Source organism: Cetorhinus maximus, chromosome 12, assembly GCF_964194155.1.
Source record: "Cetorhinus maximus chromosome 12, sCetMax3.hap1.1, whole genome shotgun sequence".
NCBI classification, from domain to species: domain Eukaryota; kingdom Metazoa; phylum Chordata; class Chondrichthyes; order Lamniformes; family Cetorhinidae; genus Cetorhinus; species Cetorhinus maximus.
The window spans coordinates 114,768,672-114,794,310 of record NC_135890.1 but is presented as its reverse complement, the minus strand read 5'-3'; the positions used below and the strand labels follow the sequence as shown (position 1 = coordinate 114,794,310).

At 45.7% G+C, this 25,639-nt stretch overlaps 1 protein-coding gene across 1 annotated transcript in view; it reads right to left on the bottom strand.

The window, feature by feature from the left end:
• Nucleotides 1-7,242: 7,242 nt before the first annotated feature.
• wscd2 (WSC domain containing 2) overlaps nucleotides 7,243-25,639 on the bottom strand; it is a 289,995-nt gene continuing 271,598 nt past the window's right edge. Inside the window, exon 8 of the mRNA XM_078554462.1 lies at nucleotides 7,243-8,890. Within this exon, the coding sequence (XP_078410588.1) occupies nucleotides 8,538-8,890 (353 nt within the window). The 3' untranslated portion in view covers nucleotides 7,243-8,537. The remainder of the gene's footprint in view (nucleotides 8,891-25,639) is intronic.

The following is a 25,639-nucleotide window of genomic DNA, read 5'->3' as shown; positions in this document are numbered from 1 at the left end:
ATAGAGTGAGATGACCACAGAATCAACCCACCTATTGCAGAAACCTAGCAGGAGGGTACCTCATCAGTTTTCTCAGGCTGCTGTTACAGTACAACCTAGTAAGCCTATAGGGAGCAATTTGGGACACCAGCCCACCACTGTCATGCAAGAGTAAGCTTACAATCTAACTCTCGAGGTTGCTAAAGCTGGAAGGTATGAGATCCCCCTCCCTCAAAACCTTTTTTTTTACATTGCTTAGGACTTCACGCCAAATGGCAGCACAAAACCAGCCACGCCAGTCACGGGAGTGTTTCGAGTCTAGTTTAGATTTTTTATAATGTTAGGAGAGAAACATCCCACCAGACAACTCTCAAAATATTTACCTTGCCTATCTCTTGGGACTGATTGATTCATGTTCAGCTGTAGTCCACATGGAATCCTTCTCCACTTCAGCCTTCAAAGTTCTCATCTGAATATTTGGCAGCACCACCAAGTTCTACACTTTATCCATTGCCACTGAACCACATGTAAGTGCAGCTGTCAGTATAACTCAGGTCTGTTGACCGTACTCACTGCATATACGAGTGTCAGACTATTTTCTGTAGTATTACTGCCTCAGGTACATAGTGTAGGGAGGATAGATAGGGGGGACTAAAAAATGGGATAAAGAAAATTTGCATGATACGCCAGGCAGAGATGTTTAGACTAAGAATAAAATCTAATAAAAGAAACCCTGTCATGGTAAAAATAATGATCATCATATTACACATGGTTCAGATGAAAGGCACATGCATCACCTACAGTGCAGTGTTACCAAGTCAGTCTCATTCTGTCAACAAAGGAGCTAAAACCATGAATACCTTTGTTAAATGATGAATGTTTTTGAAATAGAATAGAGCAACAACTTGCACGTAGATGAAATAAAGGCAGAAAATGCTGGAATTACTCAGCAGGTCTGGCAGCATCTGTAGAGAGAGAAACAGAGTCAATGCTTCAGGTTGATGAACTTTCATCAGTCAGTCGATTTGAAAAGTTAACTCTGTTTCTCTCTCCAGAGATGCTGCCAGACCTGCTGAGCATTTCCAACATTCTCTGTTTTTATTTCAGATTTCCAGCATCCACAGTATTCTACTTTTTGATTGTGTCTGGCTGGTGCTTTGCCCCAAGGCACAGCACAGAGGGGAAAAGAGACATTGTGTAGGAGTAGAGAGTTAGGGGGATGACTCAAGCCATGGTCAAAGAGGTAGGTTTGAGGAGTTTTTAAAGATGGGTAGAGATAATGTAGCAAGATATAGAGATTCAGGGGACATGATTATGGTATAGGGACAGCATGGCCAAAGGCTCCACCACATATTGTTTGTGCTTTTTAAAATTCATTTTTGAGATTCGAGTGTTGCTGGCAAAGCCAGTATTTATTGCCCATTCCTAGTTGTCCTTGAGAAGGTGATGGTGAGCCACCTTCTTGAACCGCTGCAGTCCATGTGGTGCTGTCAGGATGCAGTTCCAGAATGTTGACGCCTGAGTCAGTGAAGGAACGGCGATGTACTTCCAAGTCAGGATGGTGAGTGGCTTGGAGGGGAACTTGCAGGTAGGTGGTGGGTGTTCCCATGCGTCTGCCGTCCTTGTCCTACTAGGTGGTTGAGGTCGTGGGTTTGGAAGGTGCTGTTGGAGGAGACTGAGCAAGTTGCCACAATGCATCTTGCAGATGGTGCACACTGCTGCCACTGTGCATTGGTGGTGGAGGGAGTGAATGTTTAAGGCGATGGATGAGGTGCCAAGCAGGCAGCTGCTTTATTCTGGATGTTGTTGAGCATCCTGAGTGTTGTTAGAGCTGCACTCATCCAGGAGCGGAGGGAAAGAGTCACTTGTGCGTTGGCATGTAAGGGTGAAGGAGAATGTAAAGGTTAAAGAGCGATGGGGCCTTGGAGGAGCTCTAACTGGAGTGTGCCGAGGGACAAGAACAATTGTTGAGCACAGTGATAAAAGGACGGCAGCAGAGAACTTGGATGTGGCAACGGTGTGGACAGAAGTTTTAACGGTGGCGAGAGTAAAATATAGGCAAAGGCGTTTTGCTGTTGCATTGGTGGAAAGGAGCGATCTTGATGATAGATATAGTAAGGGGTTTGGGGTTCAGCTCTGAGTCAGACAGGCCTCTGCAGTTGCGCATTATCAGTCTAAGCAATTGGGTGGGGAGAAGGGGGTGGAAATGGGGAGCAAGGTTTGGAGTTCTCGGCAGGGTCTGAATAGAATGACCACAGTCTTATCAATGTTAAATTGGAAGAAGCTCTGGCTCATCCCATTAGCTTTCTTTCAAATTTTAAAGACTATGATGGAAATGCGAAGACCTGTACTGCACTGGGAAATTGAGGCTCAACTCTTCAATAACCAGCTAAGGCCTTTTATCAGCTGCCCTGCACTGAATCCCTCAGTAAAGTCCAGAAAAAAGCATGTGTTGACTTTGCTTGTTAACCTTATTACACAAAGACCAGGCTGGTTAGGTGGTATAAAGTGGCAAATGAATTGTAGATCCCTCACTGGGACTTCCTTCAAAAACACTCAAAGCATGACATGATTATTACCTCAAAACCAGCTAAATGTAACCCTCGTGTTTGATTGCTTCCACTCACTTTCATAAAGAATTACTAAAGCAAAATAAATTTCCTCCAAAATGTCTGCAACCCATTTTTTTCTTTTGGCTGCCATTTTAGAGTGCCCACATTATTAAAGGTTGCCACCTCTGACTGGATGCATTCCTGGAGGTTGCATCACCTCCAACTGCCCCGCCCCCACACTCCCCCTCCATTAATCACCCGACATGTCCATTCCTAAGATATCTTGACTTCCCACGGCAACCGGAAAGTGACTCTTCATTAACTCCTCGGGTCATTCGTGACTGTCAATCAGACAGCCCTTTAATTCACAACATTTTGATAAAAAGGAATAAATAAATGCTTTTCACGATCCTATGATTTTTCTCCTGGGCTCTTGCTCCGAGCAGAATTGTCCTGGAGATTCAATTCTTGGTGACTCCAGGACAATTCTGGAGGGTTGGGCAACCCCAATGTTATTCCTATGAAATACAGCAGCAACACCCCAAAGGCACAGAGTGTAAAGTTGGCAAGTGCAAGGCTCCTGGTCTGGAGTCTCGCTCTCTTTACAATCATCTTGGTGAATCTGGTGTTCAGCTCGGCAGATCAGATTCACGGCATTTCCAATTTTCCCAGCTGTTTGTCGGGTTTTTTTCATTTTGGCTGCACGCTGTGGGATGCTACAGTTCAATCAGATCAATTCAACAAGAAAATCTAATTCAACTAATCCTTTCCTAAGAAAAATAACTAGGATTTTAGATTCTAATCCTAGAAACAAAAAAAAAAGGAACGGGATTGGAATTCTCCGGATTGCTAAAACAGTGGCATGTTCTTACGCGCCACGTCCCCAGTTTCAGTAGACATACTGAAGAGGGGTAATGCTCATGGGCATATTTACCAAATCATTACTCACAGCAAGCAGAGGAATCCTGAGCCCTCTCAGCCTGTTGACTGACTGCCATCAGCTCGTTTTTAAGCCCTTCGTCTAAGTTCGATGTCTCCTGTCTGTTGGCCTTGACAAAGATTAGGATATTATTTGTCAAAATTGCTTGTGGCACTATCTTACCACCTGTGGAAACTGAAGTTATTATGGACACAGTGAGAATCTTTGAACTCCAAATCATCAAGAGCTGGCTTTTCTTTCTTCAGAACCTTGTGGTTTCCCTTGACAACGAGGGTATGTCTGTGTCACTGTGGTAGTTTATGTGAATGATTCACTTGGAAGCTTGTTACCTGCAAGCAATTTTTACTGATACACTCAGCTAACATTGCTGGTCTTACCTCTACACGTTTGTGCACGTGTATGCAGTTCTTTTATTATTTTTTTAGCTGCAGTTGTCTGTTCTGGTGTGTCATTTTGTTGAGCGTCAGTGTAAATGTTGTGCTTTTTATGTGTGTGTCCGGTATTTCTAGTATCCACAGGCTGAAAACAGAGTGACATTTCCCCCTCACTGTGGGGACTGAATTACCCCGGCCATTGCGCCAGATTCTTGCCATAACTCTGGTGGGAATCTGGTGTAACAGTTCTGAAAAAGGCCAGGATGTGGAAATGCCAGTGTCCAGCCTCATTTGAGGAAACCCCAATGGCCTGTTGAGGAGCGGAGCTTCCCTCTGCTTGATCCTTCGCCATGTCATGTTTGAATTTGGGGCTATGGGTATGCTCCATTTTTAAAAAATTTATTCACGGGATGTGGGCTTCGCTGGCTGGGCCAGCATTTATTGCCCATCCCTAGTTGCCCTTGAGAAGGTGGTGGTGAGCTGCCTTCTTGAACCGCTGCAGCCCATGTGGTGTAGGCACACCCACAGTGCTGTTAGGGAGGGAGTTCCAGGATTTTGACCCAGTGACAGTGAAGGAATGGCGATATATTTCCAAGTCAGGATGGTTAGTGACTTGGAGGGGAACTTCCAGGTGGTGGTGTTCCCATCTACCTGCTGCCCTTGTCCTTTGAGATGGTAGTGGTCGTGTGTTTGGAAGGTGCTGTCGAAGGAGCCTTGGTGAATTCCTGCAGTGCATCTTGTAGATGGTACACACTGCTGCCACTGTGCACCAGTGATGGAAGGAGTTAATTTTAGTGGATGTGGTGCCAATCAAGCGGGCTTCTTTGTCCTGGATGGTGTCCAGCTTCTTTAATGTTGTGGGAGCTGCACTCATCCAGGCAAGTGGAGAGTATTCCATCACACCTCTGACTTGTGCCTTGTAGATGGTAGACAGGCTTTGGGGAGTCAAGAGGTGCGTTACTCGTCACATGATTCCTAGCCTCTGACCTGCCCTTGTAGGCACAGTATTTATATGGCTAGTCCAGTTCAGTTTCTGGTCAATCGTAACCCCCCAGGATGTTGATAGTGGGGGATTCAGTGGTGGTAATGCCATTGAACGTCAAGGGGCGGTAGTTAGATTCTCTCTTGTTGGAGATGGTCATTGCCTGGCACTTGTATGGTGCGAATGTTACTTGCCATTTGTCAATCCAAGCCTGGATATTGTCCATGTTGCATCTTCAACCTGCAATATCTCCAGGTGGGATGGGAGTTGCTTGCATTCCTTCAGGAGAGAAAGGGACCATACCCTATGGAATCTTCAGATGTGTTGTGGATTATACCCTGCAGGCAGGAATGAAGTGCTGTGGGATTTAAAAATCCTGTGCCTTTCTAATCCATTCACTAACCCTCTGCTTTCACTACAGCATCTCCACTATAGTGAGGGGGCTGGTTCTTCGTACTAAGGATGGAATACTGATGGACATGGTAATGAATTTACATTGGAGACATGAACAATATGATTATTTGAGGAACATAGCCGAGGGAACACTGATTCCATAACCTGACGAGGGCAGCTGTTGGCATAAAGAGCAGAATCTGGGAAATGGTGGATCCCACTACCCCCTCTCCTCTCCTCCCCTCCCCTCCCCTCTCCTCCCCTCCCCTCCCCTCTCCTCCCCTCCCCTCCCCCGCTTTGTGATTTTCTATCCATGGTTAAGAATGGACTGAAAAGCTGTGCACCCAAAGATTCCCTACAACTCAGTCCGTGTGAATCATTCTCCCTATTGTGAATGCCCCATCTCAGGCTCAACCCCTAAAATTCTCTTTACCTGTATTAATCTGCTAAAATCGATTGGAAGTCATATAAGAGGTTGATTGCGAACAGGGTCGAAAGCAGAAGGGCAGTGAGGAACCTGCTGATGAAAGGATAGATATTTTGATCAAATATGCATTTGGGAGTGTCACCAATGGGCCCCAGTTCCAAAGAGGGAATGCGCACAGGCTGCTCACACTTCACTACAGGTAATTGTGCGCGGTGAAAAGAGTTCCCGCAGAGGCAGCTGATGTGGATAAATGTATAGTAGGAACAGGAATATAGGAGCATTAAGAACAGGCGGAGGTCATTCACCCCCTTGGGCCTGTTCCACCATTCAATTAGATAATGGTTTTCTGCTTCTCAGCTCAATTTTCCTGCATGTTCCTTGATACCTAACAAAAATCTAGCAATCACATGTCTTGAAAGCTCCAATTGGTCTTGAGCATCTACACCCTTTTGGGATAGAAGATTCCAGGTTTCTATAACACTTTTCAAAGGTTTCAAATTTCACTCCTTGAATGGTCTAACTCTATTTCAAAGATTAACCCCCCACCACCCCCACCCAACAACTTTTTCTTGATTCCCCATTATAGTTCCTCCATATTTAACCCACCGAATCCTTTTTAAACATTTTCAAACACTTCAGTCAGCTTGCCCCTCTGCTCAAGGGGATCCAAGCCCAATTTATGCAATCTTTCCTCAGGATTTAACTCTCTAGAATCCTGGTATCATTCTGGTGAATCTGCACTGCACTCCCTCCAAAGCCAATAGATCCTTCTAGAGGTGTGGTGCCTAAAATGAAGGCAGTACTGTGGAAGGAGTTGAACCACAGCTGAAATCTAACTACTTCATCCTTTGTATCCTGGCTTGATTGAACATAACGTTCAGTCAGCCTTTTTCATTGAGTAGATATTTCCGTGGGTGTACGGTTAAGGGTATTAACTGCCTGGATTTCTTCATATGTTAGGACATGGCTGCTATTGGTGTTCAAAAGTAAAGAGTGTCTATTACTCTTGAGAAATTTAAAAAAATTCTTTCACAGGATGAGAGTGTCGCTGGCTAGGCTAACATTTGTTGCCCATCCATAATTGCCCATGAGAAGGTGGTGGTGAGCTGCCTTCTTGAACCGCTGCAGTCCATCTGGTGTAGGTACACCCACAGTGCTGTTAGGGGGGGAGCTCCAGGATTTTGACCCAGCGACAGTGAAGGAACGGCGATATATTTCCAAGTCAGAATGGTGAAGGGAACTTGCAGGTGGTGGTGTTCCCATGCGTCTGCTGCCCTTGTCCTTCTAGGTGGTAGAGGTCGTGGGTTTGGGAGATGCTGTCTAAGGAGCCTTGATGAATTGCTGTAGTGCATCTCGTAGATGGTACACACTGCTGCCACTGTGTGTCGATGGTAGAGGGAGTGGAGGGAGATAACCAGTGCAACCCAATTAGACAGAGAACCTGTTTAGTAAGAGATGCTATGCTAATTGAATGGTGGTCAGAGTGCTAATTCCATTATGCGACCTGGTAGTGTTAGACATTCAGCAGGCCAGTCAACCCAAACTGCAAATTAAACAATAAATAATGTTACAACACATCTTGTTCAGTCATAGTGTGGAAGTGAAATGACTATAATTTTAATTATTTTTTCGGCTAAAGCTACTAATTGAGGTTTTCAGAGAAAATTGGCAAGATGAGCAACTTATTAATTTAGCCAGCTAATATGCTTCAGTGACCTTCATCATGGCAAAACCTTACTCCCTCTGTACGTGTGGTGAAATTTCGACAGGTGGTAAACACATGTCTGCTCACTCTCAATGCGGTCATCCTTCAGGAACTACTTCCCAGTCGAAGGGAGCAGCATCCTCCTTTCCCACTGATCAGCCCAAACTGAAGTTGGAATGGATTGTACAATCAGACCTGACAAGCCTTTGCAGCAAAGGGTGCACGTCACAGTGTCATCTGTCTGTTGCCCGTGTCAGCGAGTTGCGATCTGCAGTTATTCCCAGGTATCTGGTTATAAAATACATTTCGATCATTTTAAAACGAGCTGCCACAATTTGGCAGGTGGTGGAGGTCAGGAATGGTTAATTGCGTTCTGAAGTGCAGTCTAAAAGGAATAGCAAACTGGGTGTGCTGTCACCTCACGTTAGATGTGTTAGCCACATCAAGTGCACTTGCTGACTGGACGTGACAGTCCTGAACAACAGATGACAAAACAGTCCAAAATCAATGCAAACTCTGAGAGACACATGAAGGAAAAGGCAATGGTCATTTTCTCGATCTATGGATTGTCTGCTGAAAGCAATTAGCTGTGTCGCACACTGTTAACCATCGGCCATCCTAGTATCGAAATAGGTGGGTGTTAGGTAACTGCTCAAATTAAAAAGTACTTGCTTCTCCCCAGCTTAACCCTCCCCTCCACTCCCCCCCCTACATTAACAATGAGACTTTAGCTGCCACTTGCTCCATCCCCCCAACCTCACTCCAATCGACTGCAAGTGACCAGATCCCTTTGAGATTATTCAGGGATAACCCCCTCCCCTCTGCATCTCAGCCCCAGTTCAGTTCAAGCAAAACAATAAAAGCAATAACTAAGAGTATTGTTCAGCTCCGCCATGACACAGAGCCTGTCCGCCAAAGCTGATTCCTCCCTTTAAGTAGCATTGAATATTAGGTCACTGTGCCTTGCGTCTCTCCACTTCCTAAAGATTGTCTTCCGGCATGTCTATGCTATGCAGTTACTAACCCCAGCTGTGTTTGGTGACCTTTACTCTAGATAGTTGATGCACTTGGAAAGCTAAATAGCTGCAGAATACTAAAAGAAGTCACCCACTGGGTGGAAAGGAGTCCTGACCAGGGAAAGGGGAGGGAAACACTGCCGTGTTTCGAATGCATTTACCAACAAAATCATCTGGGGGCGTAATCCTCAGGAACACCAGTAAGGTTTCTCAGTTTGAGGGCCATGTCAACGGTCTTGATGAAACTGTCAATCATCTTCCTCATCTCAGGCGTGTAAGGATCATATTCCAGTTTCCTAAGGCCGGAGCGTTTGAAGTTGCCGTCCTTTTGGCTCTCAACGCATAGGAGCCGGTCGTCAGAGACGTTGAGGCCCAGCATGGACACCATTTTTTTCAGCTGGTTAAAGAGGTCACGTTTCAGATCTTCGTAATGGACTACCAGGACTTTTTTGCCGTACTTCAGCCAGTCGAGTGTGTGGGAAGCCCACCAAGGTGCATAGTTTTTCACAAACTCAGGCCACTCTATCAAGCAAAAAGATAAAATATTAAAATTCGTAAAGGCTCCTTTTTACATCTAGCTTAATTTGAACTTAGGGTACATGTGAAAAAGAAATGCTCATTTTTTTTCAACTCTAATATTGATATAGTCAAGGTGAGGCAGAGATCCAAGCATCACATCCAACCGATACATGTCTGACACTGAAATGTTGGCAGACTCTTGACCACCAAGACCATCATTCCAAAACCCAGTTCTGACGTCACCTGATATTTTACCTGCACACACTTTCTGAATGGGATTACTTTTTATTTATGCACTTTACAGGGTGTGGGGGCGCTGGCTAGGCCAACATTTATTACCCATCCCTAATTGCCCTTGAGAAGGTGGTGGTGAGCCGCCTTCTTGAACTGTTGCAGTCCATGTGGTGCAGGTACACCCACAGTGCTGTTAGGGAAAGAGTTCCAGGATTTTGACCCAGCGACAGTGAAAGAACAGCGATATGTTTCCAAGTCAGGATGGTGAGTGGCTTGGAGGGGAACTTCCAGGTGATGGTGTTCACATGTATCTGCTGCCCTTGTCCTTCTAGATGATAGTGGTCATGGGTCTGGAAGGTGCTGCCTAAGGAGCCTTGGCGAGTTCCTGTAGTGCATCTTGTAGATGGTACACACTGCTGCTACTGTGCATCGGTGGTGGAGGGAGCACTTGTTTGTGGATGGGGTGCTAATCAAGCGGGCTGCTTTGTCCTAGATGGTGCCAGGGATGAAAACCCTGACTAGCTCTCCTCACCCTCTCTCGTAATCTAAGCAAAGTGCCGTACTTCAGTTGAGGTCAGCAAACTCATTGCAGACCAGGTGACCATCCAGAAGCTGTACGGTTAGGACTAAGACTGTGGGCGTGTTTCCTAATGGAGCCTGTTGGAGCACAGAGCGGCAAAGGGCATCAGGACGCTGAGGTCTGTCACTGTACATGAAAATGCATGCCTCATTTTTTATTTCCGTTAGAAGGTACCAGATACATAACCAGTTCTCCTTTTACATCATGATGGGCCTGCTGTGTTGCCAGCATTTGTTTTTAAGTCCAAAATTTCATCTTGCACAGTTATTCTCTCCTCTTTGTAAACAAACAAGGGTGTCGGGCTTGTGTTGTTTCTCACCTTGTCCCAAAATAGCTGCCTCATGCTTCTACAGTCAAAAATATTACAATATTACAGGATGACTTAAACATGGAGGGTTATACTTGGCTGAATCCACTAAATTAGTACTTAGCAAAATAAACAAAAGCATGGAAATTTCATACTTTTTTAATCTCCTGCTGCTTTTCAAGAAAATATGTGGGGAACCTCTGAGGATAAAAAAAAACAGCACTGCACTAAAGGGACCCTCAATATGTGCAAGTGTTGAATACTGGGGGAAAAAAATAAGCTGATATGGTGAAGCCATCAAGACGCCTGCATCACATCTCTATCATTACACGGGCAAATGTCCCAAAAATGGCCAGCGTCTAATGTAACAGATCCTAAAGGAGGGGCAGCATCATACATCCATAGCCTCACTCTCGTAATTGCAGAAGCCTCTTTGTCAACACGCAATAATGAAGAGTAAACAAGGCACAAGTCAGGGGTGTGATGGAATACTCTCCACTTGCCTGGATGAGTGCAGCTCCAACAGCACTCACGAAGCTTGACACCATCAAGCTTCATTGACACCCCTTCCACAAACATTCACTCCCTCCACCACCGGTGCACAGTGGCAGCAGTGTGTACCATCCACATGAAACTCAACAAGGCCCTTTAGGCAGCACCTTCCAAACCCACGATCACTACCATCTAGAAGGACAAGGGTAGCAGACACACGGGAACACTACCACCTGGAAGCTCCCTTCCAAGTTACTCACCATCCTGACTTGGAACTATATTGCTGTTCCTTCACTGTCGCTGGGTCAAAATCCTGCAACTCTCTCCCTAACAGCACTGTGGGTTGTACCTACACCAGGTGGACTGCAGCGGCTCAAGAAGGCAGCTCACACCACCTTCTCAAGGTCAATTAGGGACGGGCAATAAATGCTGGCCCAGCCAGCGACGCCCACATCCCGTAAAATGAATAAAGAAGCACTTTATGCAAAAGCCTCCTGATCTGGTTAGCTGGGCAAGAACCATTGATGCCCCAGCGTCTGAACTTCTTGTTCTGTTCTCTCAGTCAGATGTGCAGAGCAGATGCCTGATTAAGCAGCTAACTGTAGCCAAGTCCCCACTGAATCATCAGAGAGAGAAGCTATTTCATTAAGCAGATATAGGGCAATTCACCTTGTGTAATCACAGCACATAAAACTTTGCTTTACAATGGCCCCGAGGAGATCATAAAACTAATGCCACGGAACTGTGTGACTATTTAACAAATACTTCAGTCTCTGGCAAAGACAACAGCTGGGGCACCATGTCTGGAGCTGAAAGATGAGGCAAGGGTCTTAACATGGCAATGTTATTGCAGTGCACACACCATAATATCGCCTGCCATAGTTTGCATAGAACTTCATAAACAATTAAGCACTCTTTAACTACATCACCAGCAACATCTTCATGTAAATAATGTAATTGGCCACTACTTCATTAATTCAACATTTGTCACCTTAGTGTGGGATCTTCCAACCCTTGCTGTTCTTCTTGGGTCATCTGGGCAGTTGGTTGGAATTTCATGGGCTCCCACCTTAAATTCCCAATTTTCACTTGGGAAGGATAACTGGACAGAAGTGAGGTTTACTTTGAGAATCTGGGTTTGCACGCAGCACCAGACTGTGGAGGTGAAAATCTCCTCTCTTTATCAACTATTAGCTTCCTATGAAAGATGGGCTTGGGCAGCATCAACCTGACGGGTACTGGTGGGTACTGAGCCACGGTGTTCAACTGCTCAGAGTTTGGCAAAAATAGGATGAAAATATGGTTGGAGTGGGAAATTGTCCCAACCCTGTCGTGGGCGCTTGGCTGAGGTTGAGTAGGTGGACCTCATGTCCCTTACAGACTAGAGTGAGCTCTGCCATTGGTTTTGAAGCAGATGACATCTGCCATCCTAGGGGGGCTTTAATTCACTTTTCACCTCCATTATATCTTATTCTGGAAGGTTGGACACTGGCAATGGGTGTCCAGAATGGGAAAGTATTCCATTTGCCAGCATTCATGTGAATGCAAGGCACAAAAACAAGGTAAATTTAACAGGCACACTGTCTCTGATTTGATGTGTTGCTTCTTCCTGATAAAAAACTATGGGTAAAATTTTTAGCTTGGTGGGTGGGCGCATGCCCATTCCGACCGAGCGTAAAATGACACGCGATGACGTTGGGCGAGCGTCCTCAACTTTTTGCGATTTATATCATATCAATTTAGATGAGGGGAGTGAAGGCATGGTAGCTAAATTTGCAGATGACACAAAGCTAGGTAGGAAAGTATGTTGTGAAGAGGACATAAGGAGACTGCGGACAGATATAGATAGGTTGAGTAAATGGGCAAAAAAATCTGTCAGATGGAGTAGAATGTGGGAAAATGTGAAGTTGTTACTTTTGTAGGAAGAATAAAAAAAGAGTTTTACTTAAACTGAGAACGACTACAGAATTCAAAGGTTTTCTTTTTATTCATTTACGGGGTGTGGACCTCGCTGACTCAGCCAGCATTTATTGCCCATCCCTAACTGCCCTTGAGAAGGTGATGGTGAGCTACCTCCTTGAATGGGTGCAGCCCCTCTGGTGTAGGTACAACCATAGTGCTGTTAGGGACAGAGTCCCAGGATTTTGACCCAGCGACAGTGAAGGAACAGTGGTATATTTCAGGATGGTGATTGGCTTGGAGGGGAACTTCCAGGTGGTGGTGTTCCCATGTATCTGCTGCCCTTGTCCTTCTAGATGGTAGTGGTCATGGGGTTGAAAGGTGCTGTCTAAGGAGTCTTGGTAAGTTTCTGCTGTGCATCTTGTAGATGGTACACACTGCTGCTACTGTGCATCGGCGGAGGATGGAGTGAATGTTTGTGGAAGGGGTGCCAGTCAAGCCGGTTGCTTTGTCCTGGATGGTGTCAAGCTTCTTGAGTGTTGTTGGAGCTGCACTCATCCAGGCAAGTGGAGAGTATTCCATCACACTCTTGACTTGTGGACAGACTTTGGGGAGTCAGGAGGTGAGCTACTCACCGCAGGATTCCTAGCCTCTGACCTGCTCTTGTACCCACAGTATTTATATGGCTAGTCCAGTTCAGTTTCTGGTCAATGGTAACCCAAAGGATGTTGATAGTGGGGGATTCAGTGATGGTAATTGAACGTCAAGGGGCGGTGGTTAGATTCTCTCTTGTTGGAGATGGTCGTTGCCTGGCACCTGTGTGGCACGAATGTTGCTTCCAATTGGCAGCCCAAGCCTGGATATTATCCAGGTCTTGCTGCATTTGGAACAGAGGGATCTACGTGTTCTAGTACATGAGTTACAAAAAATTAGTATGCAGGTACAGCAAGTAATTAAGAAGGCTAATGGAATTCTATCCTTTATTATGTGAAGAGTTGAACATAAAAGGAAGGACATTATGCTTCAGTTATACAGGGCATTGGTGAGATCACATCTCGAATATAACGTGCAGTTTTGGTCTCCTTATTTAAGGAAGGATGTAAATGTTTTGGAGGCGGTTCAGAGGAGGTTTACTAGATTGATACCTGGAATGAGCGGGTTGTCTTATGAGGAAAATTTAGACAGACTGGGCTTGTTTCCACTGGAGTTTAGAAGAGTGAGGGGTTATTTGATTGAAGTAGACAAGACCCTGAATGATCTTGACAAGGTGGGCATGGAAAAGATGTTTCCTTTTGTGGGTGAGTCCAGAACAAGGAAGCACTGTTTTAAAATTAGGGGGTTGCCCTTTTAGGACAGAGATTAGGAGAATTTTTTTCTCCCAGAGAATTGTGCGATTTTGGAACTCTCTGCCTCAGAAGGCGGTGGAGATGGGGTCATTGAATATTCTTAAGGTGGAGATAGATAGATTCTTGTTAGGCAAGGGAATCAAAGGTAAATGGGAATGTAGAATTCGAAACGCAAACAGTTCAGCCATGATCTTATTAAATGCTGGAGCAGGCTTGAGGGGCCGAATGGCCTACTTCTGCACCTATTTTGTATGTTCATAGGTTTGAGTGATGTGTAAATTAGCCAATCTGAGATATGACTCTTCCACAACCTGCAGGAACAGCTAGCATTAATTGATTAACCTCGGTAATGCTGAAATCAGCAGATAAAAATGCAATAAATAATCAATCATAGACAAAACTGCTATTATTTTGTCAAATGCACCTGAACCACTGGGATAAGTACACAAAGCCTTGATTTAACAACTAGAACACTTCAAGGAGTGTTTCATTCTCTCAGTAATATGCTGAGGTGTTAGCCTAGGCTCTGTGCTTGCTCTTGGAATGTAGCCTAAATATACAGGCAATTCAGAAGCAAGAGTAACATGTTATAACATTTCAAAGTGCGACAAGAAGGTTGAACAGCAGTGGAAACATTTCCAAATGTCTGTCATTATGACTGAGACTCTACTATTGATTTAGTGACTGCCTGCGTATTGTTCTTGTAAAGCAAACAATGGTCCTTGTGTCAAAATGGGGATTGTTCCCCGTAATTGACACCATTTTGGTGAAATGATTTGCTAGGTTAGGGAGGGAGAAATAAGACTCAACATGGTCAAAGGAGAGGTCAAAAGACGAGCTTAAACCATATCTCCTTTTCATTTCTGACAACCAATCCATCGCTGCTTTTAAATAGTAGCATAATTTAAATAGAGCATTACAGGTATTGGTGCAATGAAATTGGTATATCACTTGGACTCAGTTTGAAGAGTTCGAAGTACATTCACTGACCACAGGCTGAAGGTTTTCTAATATCTGCTTTTAATGTATCTTATCTCCCAGAGTCAGAGCAAGTGGCAACTCCTAGGTTTGAACTCTAATGTTGTGGAGGTGGAGAGTGGGCGGGAGATGGGTCGTAGGAATGAAACAGCTTACATTTCCCTCTGTGTCTTACGCAGGAGGACTCCCAATTCTTTTAACTATTGTGCAGTGACTGAGGACTAAGGTGTGTTGTTTTAATGTGCCAAGGGCGGCACGAAGGCCTCAGTCTAACACAATAAAGAATGATCAGCCAGATGATTTGGCTAAGGGTGTTGTCAGCAATGTGATAACACTGAGAGTCTAGCTCTCTGCCAAGATACTCAGCACTGGTGACTGGATTCATCCATTATTATCTTGCTGATTGGGTTGGGGGAGTGGCAGTGGTGATGGGGGCATTTGAATTATTCATCAGAGCTGTCAGTTGTGGATCACATCACATAAAAGTCAACATAACTTCATCATTATCTGCTGTATGCTTTACAATCATTTTACACCATTAACCCAAGCTCCGAGTCTTAATCCTGCCAAGCTGTATATAAAATATTAAAATCAAACATTGTTCACTACCTGAACTTTAACAGAGTGGCACCATAATACATCTCTTAAATAACATTGATGGCACTTTGCAATAAAGCATTGAGGATAAAAACCGATAGCGCCACAAAGCGACTTGGTGGTCACACCGCACATTAGCAATATGGCGCACATTTTAAAATACAGAGGTCAATAGAATATACAGCGGCTTTCTGTATATAGATGGTGCGAGGGCTTAATGTTCCCCATTTTCAAAGCCCTTTGCAACCTGGTTATGGCTGAATTGGGATTAAGTCTAACTCCCTTGTCCTCTCTTAGAAAACTCAAACAGCAATTCTCCATGAGTATGGCTAGGCTGGCATCCACGGGGACTCCTAGTTATAAATACATGCGGGTCTTTAACGAAACACAATAGGCAATTAAAATGTGATGCACCGTTCCTCCCCACACCCCCAAACCACACTACAAATTCACTACAATTCACTGTCTGATTTACCACCTCCACACTCTATCTTTGCAGTGCCATATCTGATGCCAGTACATCATAGAATCATAGAAAGATACGACACAGATGGAGGCCATTTACCCCATCACACCTGTGATAGGCTATGGCCGAGCCATCCAGTTAATCCCACTCCCCTGTTCTTTCCCCACGGCCCTGTAAATTGCATTTCCTTCAAGTATTTATCCAATTCTCATTTGCAAGTTGCTGTAGATCATGGCATATAAGCCAACCAGGCGACCCCATTTCTCTTTCAACCCCAAAAATCCTGTTTTTGTATATACTTGGCATATAGGAACACAGGACTTAGGAGCAGGAGTAGGCCATTTGGCCCTTCAAGCCTGCTCCACCAACCAATAAGATCATGGCTGACCTGGTTGTGGTTTCAGCTCCATTTTGCTGTCTGCTCCCCATAACCCTTGATCCCCTTGTCTATCAAAAATCTAACTCGGCCTTTAATAAATTCAGTGACCCAGCCTCCATTACTTTTTGAGGAAGAGAATTTCACAGACCAAAGACCCTCTGAGAGAAAGGATTTCACCTCACCTGTCTTAAAAGTGTGATCTCGTACTATTAAACGATGTCCCCTACTTTTAGTCTCCAACACAAGAGGAAATATGCTCCAGGTATCCACCCGGTCAAGTCCCCTCAAGATCTTATATGTTTCAATAAGATCACCTCTCATTATTCTAAGCTCCAATGGGTATAGGCCCAGCCTGTTCACCCTTTCTTCATAAGATAAGCCTCTCACCCCAGGTTGAACCCCACCTCCCCCAACTTTTCAGCCACAATATACCGGACTCGCATTAATAGTCAGCCTCAATTGTTCGACCCACGAATGGATGTTTTACTCACCAATACCTTATAACTGAGTGAAAGGGATCAAGAAGGCAACATGGGCTGTGTTGTGAAGGTGTGTGGGAGTTGAAGACTTGCCTACACAGTGCAGACCCCACGTGACAAACAACAAAGATGGCGACTACCCACACCCATGGTTCACTTTTATACTCGGCGTATAAGTTGATCCCTGTTTTTGGGGTGGGGGAGGTTTCTCGAGGCTTCAAAGGTCGACTTATATGCTGATATCTACAGTATTACTGAATTTAGATTTCACTGCTCTTTCAGGCAGAGCATTCCAGATCACAACAACTCACTGTAGAAAAAAATCATTTTCCCAGGACACCTCCGGTTCTCCTGCCAATCACCTGTATCAGTCATATAAACTCAACAGAGCTCACGCAGGACAGTCACTGCCCTATCAGCATAGAGTACGCCATTCGGCCCTTGGAGCCTGTTATATCATGGCTGACCTGTATCTTAACGATATCTACCCACTAAATATTCTTGCCTAACAAAAATCTACCAATTTCATTTTTGAAATTTCCGACTGACCCCCAGCCTTAAAAACCTTTTGTGGGAGAAGGTACCAGATTTCCAATATTCTTTGTGTGAAGATAAAGCTTCCTGGTCACTCCTGAATGGCCTGGCTCTGATTTTAAGGTTGTGCCCCCCCTTATGCAAGACTCCTCACACCAAAGGAAATGGTTTCTATGTACCCCGTCGTCATCACTAAATCTTTACAAAGGTGGAATTTGGGGCAGGCGGTGGCATAGTGGTTTTGTCACTGGACTAGTGTTCCAGAGACCCAGGGTAATCCTCTGGGTTTGAATCCCACGGCAGATGGTGAAATTTGAATCCAACAAAAATCTGGAGTTAGAAGTCTGATGATGACCATGGGTAAAAACCCATCTGTTCACTAATGTTCCTCTAGGGAAGGAAATCTGCTCTCCTTACCTGGTCTGGCCTACAGGTGGCTTCAGGCCCACAGCAATGTTCTTGACTCTTAAAATGACCCCTGAACAAGGGCAGTTAGGGATGGGCAATAAGTGCTGGCCTAGCCAGCGACGCCCACATCCCATGAACGAACGCAATAAAAATTTGTGAGGGGATAGAGAAAAATTAGAATTTTGGTCTCTGCAGCTTCTTGATAAAGCTCGGCCCTCGTCAAGGCGAGGAATTCCCGTTCTGAAGATCGGGGGAGCGTTTCAGCAACATCACGCACTCCAGCATCAGGTGCAGGATGTCGGGAAACAAAACAAAGCTCCCATGGACAACACTGTACCAGCGCTGTGGTGTGTGATGAAGGTATAATAATTTTCTTAATATTTTTCCTGGTTTATTGTTAAGTGGTTTATGAGAGTAAGTATAGTTTGGTCTGTCTATTTAACTACATATGGAGACAAGTAGACTGTAAGCTTTAAATCATCAAAAGAAGTTAGGTGCTTGATATGCTAATGAATAAACATGGATACTGGCTTAGCAAGTAAGGTGTGATGGGATTATTGGATTTCAAAGGGATCTTAGTCCACCTACAACGACCCAGGTAAGCAAGGCTAAAGAATGTGTTTATTTTTCCCAAAGGTTACTGACAATATTGGCAACATGAAAGTTTTTAAGATTATGAGAAAGATATCGGGCTGCATTTTACCTATGTTGGCCGGGCTGGGCGGGAGCAGTTGAGGACGAGCGCGGAACCAATCGCTGCCAGCAATCGGCTGCGCACCGCCATTTTATGTGGGCGGGCCAGCTAAGGCCCACCCAGTGTAATGCGCGGCCGGGGGGAGGAGGGAGAGTCGGGGCTTGCGCTCTTTTGCGCACATGCGTGACTATGTTGTTAAAAAACTTCTGTTATAAATAAAGTGAAAAATTATTTACACATGTCCCCTCATGTGACAGTGTCGCATGAGCTTGGACGTGTTTGTGAGTGTAGCAAAATTTATTAAATTATTTTATAAAACCTTCAGGAAATCTCATCCCGCCCGTGGATGCGGTTTACTGAAAAATGCGAAGGTGACTTGGGCTCTTCACCTGCCCGCCAACCTTAAGGTGTTGTTAATAAGCTTGATTACTTTTTTAATGGCCTTAATAGGCCGTTGACAGTTCGGCGGGCATGCAGCAAGCCCAATGTCATCTTGCGTCATTTTGCGCATTGGCATGTTGGGCCTGCCCTCACACACCTATGGCAATATTCTGGCCATAGTCTCAAAGACATATGGAACAATAGAATTTATATATTAAAAAGAGAGAAACATATATAAAGAAGCATGAAAGGCTATCTAGCAGAAGGGTATGTAAGATCTAACAGGAGTGTGTGAAATAGCCTTAATGAAGCCTCCAGCCATGCGTGCATGAGTCTGCTATGTAACAAAACTGAAGTTGTGAAAAGCCATTTGGAATTCCACAGTCAAGTGGGTATTGTATTAACTTGCTGGTTCTGTTTTAAATCTAAAATCTATTTTGGACCGTTGCCTTAAAGGGGGTGTAACTGGGAGGTCAGGTTAATTAGGAATTTTAGGAATTATTATAGTCGTAAGTAATTTGTAGTCTTATGTACATGCTTGAAATCTTTTATATTATGTTGACAAATATTTTAATTTAATTTTAAAAAAATCTCTAAAGGCCATGGTGGACTTTTTACTTCTGAATTCAGTGCACACATCTTCTCATAATAAATACAAAGTGCAGAACCATTGCGATAGCACGAGCAAGTTTCCCTCGTGGATGTGGTGCGACTCAACAGGTGTGAAGTAAAGGTGAGCTCCAAATCCCAGCTCGGCTGACACCCCACACCTGGATAGTTTGCAAACTGAGATCTTGGAGAGATATGAAGCAGTGAGTCTCCCTGAGGGCCACAGGTGATCCACAAATGGCCATCAGCCTGCATTATGAGTGTCACGGCTGTGGTTACGACCTGGGAATTCAATTGGGAGCATGGTAAATGAAACACTTTGGAGTCAGTTTTGTCTGATGCACAAGGTAACACCGCAAGGACATTAGAGACAAAAATGCAATCAAGTCTCGAGTGACCTGTGACATTCAGCTGTGTAGATCAGCCAGTTGTCAAGGTATTTAATGGCAATATGATGCACCACTTTAGTTATCTCTTCATTATCAGACAACCCTCATTGGATTTGAATCTGTAAATTAATGATCTTCCCTGGGGTGAAGATGAGCCTAATGAGCATATTTTTACAACCAGTGCCTGTCATAAGAGACTTTACAATTTATAAGACTCTTGAGCATAATTTATTTTGTTCCATAAAATCAACATGAGTTTAAAAACCATAACAAGAAAAAAATTATTAAAAAAGATAACATCTAACTTTTGTGGAGCTGTTAATTTCATGTCAATTTCTGGAACTTGACATGATAGCTGAGTGGGTTGCTGCCTGTGTGGCACAGTCTGTTCTGACATTCCACAGTACATATGTGTTTTTCCTTAATGTTACTACACACAACAGCCCCATCCCAGACTCAGTCAGTGCATCAACTGCTGTGAGGTAACGGCTCCCGCGTAATTGCCGATGGGTTGAGGGATGAAGAGGGAACTCAGGTTGGCTGCTACCCTATATTGTAGAAAGGGAAATATGCTGGGGGGGGTTAACACCAGAGTGATCCCACCAGAGTTCGCTTGCCTCTTGGTGGCTGAAAACATTGAGCAATCTGCTATTCTAACGCACTCTTTTTCAGGATATCTGCATTGTGGAACTTCCTACCTCCTCCAATCTCCTCCACCTCCGACTTTTTGCTTTTTAAAACCCATCCTTGCCATCACCTGCCCACTGCCTCTTTAGGGCCGATACCACACGCCTAGCAGGGAAGTGCGTACACAGGGGACAATGTGATAACATTGGATTCTGCAGCCTGCACTTCCCCTGGAGCTTGGCTTCACTTGGCAAGCTCATTGGATCAATCTCCATCTCCTCTTTTCAATCTTGGTAGTGTCCTTAAGTATAAATTTTCTCCTTCACCTAGATTTCACAGTTAGGAAAAAAACGCCTGCATTTTTGGAGGCCTGAGAACACTCATTTTCAGTCACAGGGCGCAACTTTCCCAGATTTGCATCAAGTGTGACAGCGGGCAGGTAACACCATGTTTTGGCGGGTTTTCACGGTGTATCATTCCAAACCCGCCTCGTTATTTACGCGCTCCCGGGAAACACGCCGTTTCCATGGCGGGTGGGCTCTCATTCGCCCGGCAGCCATCGCCCAGCCACCGCATCATGACGGGCGCCATGTTTAAAGTCCAGCTGCCAGCACAGCGCTCATGGCTTCCAGCTCACCACTGCTGCCCGGGAGACATGACCAACAAGGGAAAAAAGACCGCGGACCCCCGCTTCAACGGCGGGTCCCTCGAGCGACTGCTGGATGCCGTGGAGGCCCGCTGGGATGTCTTGTACCCCCACTCTGGCCGCAGGATGGACAGCAACATGACCAATCTGGCTTGGGTGGTCAGCGCTAACGCCCTTCAGAAGCAGACAGTCACCCAGTGCCGCAAGAGAATGAATGATTTAGATGAGGGAACTAAATGTAACACCTCTAAATTTGCAGTTACACAAAGCTGGGTGGGAGGGTGAGCTGTGAGGAGGATGCAGAGATGCTTCAGTGTGATTTGGACAAGCTGAGTGAGTGGGCAAATGCATGGCAGATGCAATATAATGTGGATAAATGTGAGGTTATCCACTTTGGTAGCAAAAACAGGAAGACAGATTATTATCTGAATGGCTATAAATTGCAAGAGGGGAATGTGCAATGAGACCTGGGTGTCCTCGTACACCAGTCACTGAAGGTAAGTGTGCAGGTACAGCAGGCGGTAAAGAAGGCAAAAGGTATGTTGGCCTTCATAGCCAGAGGATTCGAGTACAGGAGCAGGGATGCCTTGCTGCAATTATACAGGGCCTTGGTGAGATCACACCTGAAATATTGTGTGCAGTTTTGGTCTCCTTATCTGAGGAAGGGTTCTTGCTATAGAGGGAGTGCAGCGAAGGTTTACCAGAATGATTCCTGGGATGGCGGGACTGACATATGAGGAGAGACTGAGTCGGTTAGGATGATATTCGCTGGAGTTCAGAAGAATGAGGGGGGATCTCATAGAAACCTATAAAATTCTAACAGGACTAGACAGGGTAGATGCAGGAAGGATGTTCCTGATGGTGGGGGAGTCCAGAACCAGGGGTCACAGTCTGAGGATATGGGGTAGACCATTTAGGACTGAGATGAGGAGAAATTTCTTCACCCCGAGAGTGGTGAGCCTGTGGAATTCGCTACCACAGAAAGTAGTTGAGGCAAAAACATTGTATGTTTTCAAGAAGGAGTCAGATATAGCTCTTGGAGTGAAAGGGATCAAAGGATATGGAGAGAAGGCGGGAGCAGGCTATTGACTTGGATGATCAGCCATGATCATGATGAATGGTGGAGCAGGCTTGAAGGGCCAAATGGCCTACTCCTGCTCCTGTTTTCTATGCTTCTATGTTTCTATATATCTCCTCCATTCCGCCAGGAACTCTTCTCATTGCTCTCGACTCACACACTCACAAACCCATCACACACCCATAGGGCCCTCATTTACTGCCAGTTCAAGGGACATCACCATTCGCTCTCTCAGGCTCACTGTCATTGTCCTCATCCCATCCATGGGACCACTCAGCACCCACACAGGCCAGGCATACTTATCACTTGGCCTGGCAGGTGTCTTGCTTACTCTTTCTCCATCTCAATCCATGCAGGACAAACTGGCTCACAACAAGAGGTAGAGGTCACAGACCAGTGGTGTAATACCTGAAATCAAGGTCCCCACAGACTTTGAAAACAGAGCCATCCAGCTGACCGGCGAGGATCTGGACCGGTCCTGTGCTGATGGTGAGGTCGGCGCTGCTCTACCAAGTGAGGATCCAGCAATGCAACATCCATCAGATAACCATGCTGTGAGTGATGTGTCCTGTCTCACAGGCCACTGCCATGCACTAATTATCTCCCCTTGCTTTCACAGGCCTATCTATCAAACAACTGACAGAGTCCATGACCAGTCAAACCCTGAAGAAATCTCTGGAAAGGAATCTGAAGGCACCCTCCCTGAAGTCCCGTCACAGCGCTCACCCACACCCTCCACCAGCGCAGAGACACACACCTCGGTGGGACCTAGCTTTAGAGTAGCCCCGGGATCACTATCTGGTGAGCACATTGCACTGTCTGATCTGCAGCAGGCAGCGGCAGGGACTTCCCAGGTCCCCGGCACTTGGAGGGCTGCTGGAGGCCAGGACTTTGCTGAGTCCGAGTCAGATGATGAGCCTCTGGATTCGGTCATGTCACAGTTGCTGGAGCTGCAAAGGCAAGCTCGGGAACATCAGGAAGGGATATCCACTGCACTCTTCAGGTTGCAAGGCACAATGGAGGAGTCTATCTGCCTTCAGGCTGAGGTGATAGCGCCGGCATGGCAACACACAGAGATCAGCATTGGTAGGGTGGCGGCTGCCATGGAGACCTTGGTCCAGGACTTTGCTCCTGTACTGTTGTGCAGGCTCAACTCCAACGCAGATGCCATAGTTGGCATCCAACAATGTGTAGGTGAGAGGTGTGCCAGGCAGCTCAATCTCACTCCAGCTACCCCTGCTCCTCAAGGAGTCAGCCTGGGGCACCCGGGCATTCATAGGGAGGAGGATCAGCAGGTGCACATCCTGGGCCCATCCATCCAGGTGACTCCGGCCCATCCGATTCCCCTCTTCCTGTGACCTCAGCAACTCCAGTTCCACAGGCCGAGGAGGGTGCCACTGCCACTCAGCAGGATCCTGAAAGCAGGCCGGGGTCCTCCAAGTCTTGGCCCTTCAGAGAACGCCCGCCAAGGTCATCACAGACTGGGTGTTGCAGTCAGCAGGCTGCCTCCACCTCCACTGTGGATGTCCGGGGAGTAACAAGATGTAGCGGCAGAGTTAGGAAAGTTAAGTAGAATTAACTCTTTCGAGTTATCAACAGTCACAGAATGTAACTCTTTCGAGTACATTCACAGTTCTTGGTTTCCGGGAGTGGGACATGAACCCACAACCTTCTGATTCAAAGGCGAGGGTGCTATGAACTGAGCCACAGCTGACACCTCTAAATGGTTGGATACAACTTGTTGAAACTCTTTGGAGTTATCAACAGTCACAGATTGCAACTCTTTCGAGTACAATCACAGTTCTTGGTTTCCGGGAGTGGGACGTGAACCCACAACCCTCTGATTCAAAGGTGAGGGTGCTATGAACTGAGCCACAGCTGACACCAAGTTAAGTAGAATTAGTTGCATAGCCTGGGCACGGGTGTTAATCACTTGTGCATACTGTTCATTATTGTCAATAAACTCCTAAGAATGTCTCCCTGTTTATGGCTCCTGAGTGTTCTTGTCACTCAGATGTGAAACCTTTCTGCACAAGATAAAGGCAGGTGTCTCAGTCCAGGGCCTCTTCCCTGTGCTCAGTGCAGTGCAGACCAAAGTGATGGTCCGGCCTCACACTCCCTGGACACATTACTGATGCCTGCACCTCGGTGATGCTGGTCATTGCTGCCAGAATGTAGTGGGCAGGTGCCACAGAGTTCCATCATTCTCTCTGTGTGCTCTCAGCACCTTTAAGGTGGGGCTGGCCCCCAACTCTTCAGCATCTGTGACCAGTGACTCTGTGCTCCAGCTCCTGAAGGGGTCAGATACTGAAGGTGGACAAAGCATCAGTCCAGGAGCCTAACCCCAATCACATCACTGTGGCTGTGCCTGATCTGTCTCCGTTGCAGAGGAATGGTCAGTTTGTACAGGTGTCCCTACTGCGTGGCCACTCCCCTCGCTTACCCTGACCCCCACCTCGATTTCTCCAATAACTCAAGTGCCACTCGTAATCTATGAGTCTTGTAGCATGGAATACATTGCATCCTTCGGATACCCACATGTCTAACAGATGCTCTTGGGTTTGTTCGGCTCCATTGCAGGTGAAAAGGCAGAAAATAGGAAGGAGAGGATCACAGGTGGACGCCCACAAATCACCCAGTTGACATCTGCTAAGCAGGAGGCCATGGAGATAAGTGGGTCACAAGTGTCCTGAGTATCAGAGATGGAGAGACTTAAACTTCACTGCTTCATGGTGACACCATTAAGGATCTCCAACCCACAACCAATACAAGACTATGCCATGTTAAATTGAATTCAGCACCGAATGAAACATGATTACTTTGATCATACACATTTCAGCATTTTCACATTCCTATGGCTAAATCGCATCCGTCTCTTCCAGAGCTATCATGTGAAGAACAGCAGCTCTTGCTTTTTGCAGACAAGAGCCTGGCGGGATGGCCTGTTAATGATATGCCGATCTGTTACAATGAGCTCCCCGACGAGTGTTTGCAGGAAATGCGGCCCGCCGTCGGCAGGCTGACCTGCCTACCTGCCGTTGTGAAACCGATCGCGCCATATCGTCTGCGCATGCCACCCATCACGCCCGCTGCCAGCGGGCACGGAAAATTCCACTCATAGTATCATGGGAACGTAGGGGGACCAAAAGAGCCCATTTTGCTCTTCTGCTCTGGCCCCATATTTCACATTCTACCATCACATCATCAGTATGAATTCCTTTCTCTGCCAAATATCAACATGAGTTCCTAATTAGAATGCTTGTTAGTACTTACTGGTAATCTTAGAATAGAGAAACTTAATTTACTGCATGTTGATGAATTGTAACAGCTCAAAAACAGTCTCCATTTCTGGGTGACTGCTCTCAAGATGCCAGATGTGACTGTGGGGCAATGACACACCTTTTTGCAATGTCAAATATTCACTGGCCAAGGACAGCATTGACTTGATATGGAGTAATGCTCCTGCTAAACTTTCCCAACAATATACCTCAATCCTCCAACTCCAAGGTTTTTCCTTTCATAGCACCAGAGCAGGTATATAATTCCAGATAGTTAAACAGCTGTTAGAAACCAGCTTAGAAAATTGGTGCCAATTTTTGCAAACAATGGACCGTTTTGTGCCCTGGGTC